This window comes from Humulus lupulus, chromosome 5 (assembly GCF_963169125.1).
Source record: "Humulus lupulus chromosome 5, drHumLupu1.1, whole genome shotgun sequence".
NCBI lineage: Eukaryota > Viridiplantae > Streptophyta > Magnoliopsida > Rosales > Cannabaceae > Humulus > Humulus lupulus.
This window is the reverse complement of record NC_084797.1, coordinates 41,627,566-41,635,898: the sequence shown is the minus strand read 5'-3', so window position 1 is coordinate 41,635,898 and position 8,333 is coordinate 41,627,566. Positions and strand designations below refer to the sequence as shown.

Here is an 8,333-nt window from a genome sequence, read left to right as displayed (position 1 = left end):
TTTGTCGCAACTTTCTTTAGGGAGAGAAGAATAATCGTAGCAAATTTCATTGCTCCTCTTGGTCCCAGGTTTGTCTTCCAAAAGTAATGGGAGGTCTGGGTTTCAAGGAAGGTTGTATTTGGAATAAAGTCCTTTTGGCTAAGTACCTTTGGGCTTTATCTTCAAAGCAAGATGTCTTATGGGTAAAATGGATAGATGGAGTCTATTTAAAAGGAAATTCTATCTGGGATTACCATATGAAAACAGATGTTTCTTGGTACTGGCGCAAGATTTGTTATTTGGAGATTGGGGCTCCTCATGGTAAGCTGATTTTGCATTTGCTTTATATCAACATGCTGCAGAAAGAGCAAGTGGGGTTTGCCAAGGCTGTTTGGAGCAGTTTTTCTGTGCCTAGACATCGTTTTATTTTGTGGCAAGCAGTTCTTGGGCATCTTCTGACGAGAGATAATCTGGCCCGTTGCCATATTGAGGTTGTTTCAGTGGCTTGCCCGGTGTGTGAAAGAGGTGAGGAATCTCACAGTCATTTATTTTTTGACTATATTTTTTCTCAAAGAATCTAGGAGCTGATAAACAACTGGCTTGGTGCTGATATTTGGCCGAAGCAATGGGACAATTGGAAGAACTGGCTGGACGGGAAGCCAAAAACTGTGATGCATCGCATATATATAGCTTGTCTAGCAGCTTCAGTGTATCATATCTGGTGTAACAGAAACATATGTTACTTCTCTCAGGTGTCCTACACACCCTATAGCCTAGTTAAGATGATTAAGAGGACTATTAAGATTAGATTATAGGGTAGACTTAGTAAAAAAGATTTGAGTAAGAATTGTAATCTTTATGACTTTGTTCAGCAGTTATAAGTTGTTGTGAGGTTGGTTTTTGTAATCTGGTGGTTGTAATCTGTTTGGTGCAATATATTTTCCCTTTTTCATCAAAAAAAGAAAATGTCAGTAAATGTGAACTGAATCTAATTTTCTTAGGTTTGATGAAATTTGAACTTTTTGTTCGTATTACTTAAATTATTATTGCTTCATTTTTATTTCGGGTTCTGCAAAGTATAATTTTGATTCTAGATTTTGTGATGAAAGCATTGTACAAGAACTTTAGTAGCATTAGGCATCATTGGTGCCCAGCATTACATATATTATAGAATACCAAAACTGATTTTATTATAATGAAATCTGTATTAGTGTGTGTGTTGTTGAGCACTAGTAGTGCTCTTTAGTTTTTTTTTTTTTTTTTTTTTTTGTATTGGTATTATGTACGTGAATGCTGCCATGAAAAAAAAATACAATAAATAGACTCTCTTATGTTAAATTAAGCATTCAATAAGTGGCTTCATTGGATTAATTGGTTTGGATAATTTCTTGGTTGTAAGAGTTGTAATTTTTGTTAATGATGACTCCTAATTAAAGGTCGAATGATGTTGATAGTTTATTAATTGGTATGTAATTTTGCTTTCATTTCAGTGGCTTCATTGGATTTCAAATTGGAAGGAAACTTTATTTACAACTGTTTGCAAGAGGTATGTTGTAACGCCCTGGATAGCCAAGACCGCTACACTGTGTGTTTATAAAGTGCTAGACTTGCTAATCAAGTCATTTAGTTAAAAGCGTGTTACCGAAACTATAGAGGAACTAGGGTTAAAATGTTTTGGTCTCAAAAGCCACATTTTCATTAAGTAACATTTCCTGTTTACACGGGATCCCAAAAATACCAAGTTTAAAGATCGTTTACAAGAAACATAAAGTTTAAATACAATATCAAGTCATATTAAGACAAAACAGACAGTTAGGCAATCCCTGTCCTGATCCACTCCTCGACCATGGCGATCGAAAAGTTGGCTATGTACATTCAACCCCACAGCTCTCCATCTCAGGGTTGGTCCAGCTTGCCTTTGCCTTTACCTGCACCACGTAGCACCCGTGAGCCAAGGCCCAGCAAGAAAACACAACAACAGAGCATAAGCAATCAACAGAAAATTCAGTATCTCACATTGCATTACAGGTTCTCAACCATATAATCATTCAGTATAATCAAGTATTCAACATACTAAACATATCAACTCATATCATATATCACTGCACAAATGATAACTAGGGCTAGCGCTCTCAGGCTGCTCCCTCCGTTATCCCACTGACTCCGGCCCGCTTAAACCGAGCTCAGTGAATATTAAGCTGTCCTCGGCTACCAGTGGCCAAGCCGTGCCCTGTGCACAAATATTGTGTACGGAACTCTTAGGCCGCTTTTACATGTCCCATGGCATAATACCATCATTGACACGATACAAATATCGGGAGCACTTAGTCCCATCACAAACATATAACCAGGTGCAGTTTTCTTACCTTTCAATTCACTAGCTTTGATCCCTCGACTCCTTGAGCACGATCCCCCTCGAGCCCTAGCGCTCACCTAAACACAACCATAGGCCAAAGTCATCATCAATCCTCAAGTCCAAAACCTATCCTCGGGGCCAATCTTGAGCCCCCGGGAAGTCCTAGTTCCACCAAACAAGGTGGTGGAATCAAACCCCAAACCCTTGGTCAAAAACCCTTGCAAACAACCCTAAAATCCCTTTATGAAAACAGGACAGCGCTACAGCACTCTTAGGAGGGCGCTACAGCGCTAAAAACAGAAGCAAAATCCCCTCAGCATGCATGGCCTAGCGCTACAGCGCCCAAAGGCTAGCGCTGTAGCGCTAGTCACAGACAGACCAACTCCGAGTTTCTCTTCCTGCGATTTCCTCGAACCAACCTCAACCAAAACCTCTCCAAACCTTTGCCAACCTCAAAAACAACCTTATGAACATACTCCACTCATCCCAAGCACCCCAAAATCTCAAAACCCAATCACATGCATCTCTAATCCCAAAATTCACCATAGCTGTCCCTAAGCTCATAAACTCAGCAAAACTAGTCAAAACATCAAAGTTGAAGGCTTAGAATTTATACCTTTGGTGGAATTTCGACCTCAAGTTGTCTCTAGACCTCCTTGGCTTGCTTTTCCTCAACCCTTGGCTCCAACTTCCCTAGAATTCCCATCAACACAACTTAGATATATTTGCTAAACACCAAAACCAGAACTGAAGGAACTTACAGAATTTTACCTCAAGTGTTGGTGAGTTCTTGCTAAACCTCTGCCAATTCCTCAAACCTAGCTTAGGATCCTTGATGCTCAGCCTAACCCAGCTCTCCTCTGAACTTTGCTCCAAGAATCCTCAGGAAATTGATGGAAAATGCATAAATCGACCTTAGGAACTCTTTGTTTTTCTCTCTTTCTTTTTCTTCCTTTTCCTTCTTTTCTTTCTTTCCTTAGACTTCTATATTTTTATACAACTTCCACTAACATAAAGCCTCATTAATTTCCCCTCTTTAGACTGCCAAATGACCTTAATGCCCTCCCTTTTATTTCTAACCCTTTAATCCACTTAAGGGCATTATAGTCATTTTACCCAATTCCCGCTAACTCCTCGAGTGTCTCTAATATTTCACGCTTAACTCCCGATACCTAATTAATCACCAATAATATTCCTCAATGTCAAGATAGACTCCAGTATACTCACTAAATTCCCATTTATACCCCTAGGCTCACCCCGAGCCGGGTATAAATCCCTGCCATGACTTTTTCGCTACTTTGCTCACTAGGATCGTCTCGAGTCATAGATCACAGATATATCCACATAATAATGTGGTCTCGACAATTATCACATATATCAAAGCAGTTATACCCATAATGGCCAAAATTACGATTATGTCCTTCTAACCTAATCAGGGCCTACATGCATGTTAATACACATAGTCATGCATCTCAAATATTCAGATAGTCATATAACACGCTTAAATCACAATCATACATTTTACTCATTAAAGTCACACATAATTCCCATTATGCCCTTCAGGCACACTAATCAAGGCCTTTAAGCCTTATTAGCGAATTTGGGTTGTTACATATGTTCTCTTTTATTTTTGTTAAAATATTTTGCAAACGTTAGAGGAGTTTGAATATCTTAGATATTCATTCATAGTGAAGTAGGTCCTGAGATTATTATTATTGTGTGTTGCGGTGATAACGGAAGGTTGAGAACTTGTGTGTCTTAGTGAAGTAGGATCTGAGAAATTTGTGTGCTGCGGCGAGATAAGGAAGAAAACTTGTGTGTTGTTTGAATATTTTGAATTGATAATGGTAGATGGTTGGTTAATAAATATGTCTGGAATGTTTTTTGATTTTATATAGAACCGATGCGTTTTCTTCAACTGAGGCGAAACACAGGTATAGTATTTTAGTCCTAAGTCGTGTCTTTTAAATCCTAAAATTCAAGTCTTGCATCACTGCTTTTCACCATGGAAGCACAAATTTGTTATAGCATAAGATAATTAAAAAAAGTATAATATAAGACATAAAAGTAGATCAGCTAGCAAACATATTATATATGTTTTATAAATATCCTATATATATACACTAATATAGGAAAGAAAATATATATAAAAAATAAAAATATTTGTTGACCTAGGACTTGAAAATGAATATATGATTGAGGCGTATGCCTCGTGAGTTTTTAAACGTAAAGGTACTGAGGCGTAAGTTTTGAATAAAATTTGAGAAATGTGAGTTTCGATACTTTTTCTTGGCGCCTTATTATGAAACAAGTTTCGAAACGTAAGTTTCGAACATTTTTTTAAACCATGTTACAGATGAAGCCAAGCAAGCATGCTATTGAGAATTTGTGAAACTAAATTCTACATATCATATATATAAACTCTTTCTTTCTACTTGTTGAGTCCATTAATATAAATATATTTTGTATTTTTGTTTAGGTGTGTTAGAATAGGACAATTAAGTTGGTGATCATGTTGGATAAAAATTGGCTACGCTTCAATAGGTAATAAGAATTAGGGATTTAATTAGTGCGAGCTTAGTAAAATTAGTAACTTACTATATTTGTTACTAATATATTATAAATATGAACTTGTCTTTGAATTGTAGAGCCTCGGATGAGTATAGAGAAGACACTAAGAATTTTGTAGATATGGCAGAAAAGTTGGCTGGTTATCCAGAAAAGTTATTGTGTCCATGCAAAGTTTGTCGAAACTTAAGTCACAAATGTATTAGCATTTTGTATGAACACTTAGTCATTTATGGGATTGATCCAACATACAAAATCTGGTCTCATCACGGGGAAGAATTATCAATAGATGAGGATATAGAGATAATGGAAACCTTTGATTCTGACAACTTGTTTAGGGCTACAAATATTGATGGTTGTGATTTTGAAAGTCATGTAGAAGGTCATGATGACACTTTTATGGAAAAAATAGAAGATGCAGACACTCCATTATATCCACAATGCACTAAATATACTAAGTTATCGTCAATTGTTGCATTGTATAAGCTTAAAACTACTAATGGATGGTCCGACAAAAGTTTTAATGAATTGTTAAAACTTTTGAATGATATGCTCCCTTTAGATAATATGATCCCCAAGTCTATGTACGGGGTTCAAAAATTTCTTCGATTATTTGATTTAGGATATGAAAAGATTCATGCACGTGTCAATGATTGCTGTTTGTTTAGAAAAGATAAAGAAAACTTGCAAGAATGTCCAACATGTGGAACTTCACGTTGGATGTCAGATAAACTGACTAAAAAGGTTCGACATGGTGTACCATCAAAAGTTTTAAGGTACTTTCCTATAATCCCTAGGTTGAAACAGATGTTCATGTCTAAAAGAATTTCAAAGGAATTAAGATGGCATCACAACAATAAAAGTTGCGATGGAAAAATGCGTCACCCAGTGGATTCAGCAGCATAGGAGCTAATCAATGATAAATGGCCATCATTTTCAAATGAAGAGAGAAATATTAAACTTGGCCCTTCCACAGATGGATTTAACCCATTTAGTAATTTGGGTTCTAAGTATAGTGTTTGGCCTGTATTTTTGGTCATGTACAACTTACCCCCATGGTTATGCATGAAACAAGAGAAAATTTTATCATCAATGTTAATTCCAGGACCTAAACAACCCGGGAATGATATTGATATATACTTAGAACCTCTCGTAGAGGACTTGAAATTATTATGGAATGAGGGAGTTGATGCTCATGATGCATTAGACAATACAAATTTCAAGTTGTGGGCTATTGTGATGTGGACAATCCAAGATTTTACAACATATGGGAACCTTGCTGGTTGTAAAAATAAGGGATATTTTAGTTGTCCCTTATGTGGTTATGGTACTCATTCAGAGTGGCTAAAACATAGCGGGAAGTTTTCATATCGAGGTCATCAAAAATTTCTTCAAGAAGACCATCCATTTCAGAGTAAAAGAAGTTGGTTTGATGGAGAAGAAGAGCATGGAAATCTGCCAAGAATCATGAATGAGACTGCAATTGCTGAACACCTTAAAGATTTTGTGAATGTTTGGGGAAAATCCACTTCAAAGAAAAGGAAACAAGATGATTCAAAAGAAATGTGGAAAAAGCAATCCATATTTTTTCAATTATCTTATTGGAAGGTTAGCACATTCTTACTATTCTTATAAAAGATATTTTGTAAATTATTGTCTTTGGAGGAATTTCATTAGTTATTCTTTTGCAACTTTTTTAGGAATTGCATGTTTGTCACAATTTGGATGTGATGCACATAGAGAAAAATGTTTGTGAAAGCATCTGTAATACATTGCTATATGTTGCTGGAAAAAGTAAAGATGGACTAAAAGCTCGCTTGGATTTGCAACATATGGGTATTAGGAGTGCATTACACCCACAAGAGAAGGGGACTAGAACCTATCTTCCTGCAGCTTTACACACACTATCAAAGCTTGAGAAAGAATTATTTTGTAAAAGGTTGTTCTCATTGAAAGTACCTGATGGATATAGCTCAAATATTCGAAATTGTGTTTCAATGGAGCAATGCAAGCTCATGGGCCTTAAGTCACACGATTGCCACATTTTGATGCAAAAATTACTACAGGTGGCTATAAAAGGATTGATGCCAATGGGTCCAAGAGATGCTATAATAAGATTATGCATGTTCTTTAATCGAATATGTCAACATGTTCTTGATAGAGAAAGCATAATGACATTAGAAAATGATGTTATTGAAACTTTATGTTTACTAGAGAGATTCTTTCCACCATCATTTTTTGATGTCATGATTCACTTAGTGGTTCATATCGGATGAGAAGCACGACTATACAGACCAGTCCAATTTCGATGGATGTATCTATTTGTGAGGTGAATCACTAAAACTTAATTGTTTTGTTTATTCTTATTAGTTTACGTGGACATTTTATTAATGATGAGCAAGTTTATGATTAATAGACGCATGAAGATATTTAAAGATTATGTCAGAAATCGAGCAAGGCCTAAAGGTTGTATTGCGGAGTGTTATCTTGCAGATGAGTGTGTGAGCTTTTGTAATGAATTCATTGACCATTCAATTGAACTAAACACAAAAGAAGGTCGAAATGAAGAGCGGTCAAATGATGTGATACTTGAATGTCGTCCAATTTCTAGGAGGAAAGAAATTATATTGACAGATGAGTTGTTAGAAATTGCACATCGATACATTCTGTTAAATACATCTGTTGTGGAGCCTTTTCTAGAGTAAGTGTGTGATATTAGAAATTATTATTTTTTATATTAAAAATGCAGTAATACTAACTCATTGGTCCTATAATTTAGGATTCACCTAGATGAGTTGAAAAAAACAAACAAAATATATGAGAGAAATAGTGGATTACTTTGGAAGAAACATATATAAACTTTTTCAACATGGATGAAGGAAAAGGTAAATTAATTGCAAACTACCTGGTTCATATCAGTTGTTTTAAATATCATTCAGAAAATTAACAATGCCATACTATTATTTTTATAGGTTCCTATGCATTCCTCAAGTTGTGATGAAACTGATTTGTTGAAATGGCTAGCATATGGACCCAGAAAACATGCTACTTCTTACACTGGATATATTATCAATGGTCAAAGATTCCATATACATGACATTGAGAAGTCCACACAGAATAGTGGTGTCTCAATTGAAGCAACAACTATGTGTAGATATAGTGCCAAAGATGTATATCAAGTTCCTAATTTAGTTTCATACTATGGGGTTATAAGGGAGATAATATTGTTAGATTACTATATAGTTCAGATTCCAATTTTCAAATGTGATTGGGCAAATGTCCCTAATGGTGTTAGGGTGGAGGATAGTCTTACTTTAGTTAATCTACACCAAAGTCAATGGTCTGTTGGTAGAGACCCTTTTATTTTAGCCTCACAAGCTAAACAGGTCTTCTACTCAAGAGAACATGATTCTTCCAATTGGTATGTGGT

The 8,333-nt window shown here is 35.9% G+C and overlaps 1 protein-coding gene across 1 annotated transcript; it reads left to right on the top strand.

Annotated features, from left to right (window-relative positions):
- The first annotated feature begins 5,995 nt into the window (after nucleotides 1–5,995).
- On the top strand, nucleotides 5,996–7,608 carry LOC133779079 (uncharacterized). Its single transcript, XM_062219079.1, has 3 exons — nucleotides 5,996–6,415; nucleotides 6,604–7,108; nucleotides 7,274–7,608. Exons 1-3 carry the CDS (start codon nucleotides 5,996–5,998, stop codon nucleotides 7,606–7,608), a joined length of 1,260 nt encoding a protein of 419 aa, XP_062075063.1.
- The last annotated feature ends 725 nt before the right edge of the window (nucleotides 7,609–8,333 follow it).

Coding starts and splice junctions, on each gene's coding strand:
- LOC133779079 (XM_062219079.1), top strand. CDS start 5,996: ATGTTAATTCCAGGACCTAAACAACCCGGGAATGATATTGATATATAC. Junction 6,416..6,603: donor ACCTTAAAGATTTTGTGAAT/GTTTGGGGAAAA, acceptor CAACTTTTTTAG/GAATTGCATGTTTGTCACAA. Junction 7,109..7,273: donor TGATGTTATTGAAACTTTAT/GTTTACTAGAGA, acceptor TATTCTTATTAG/TTTACGTGGACATTTTATTA.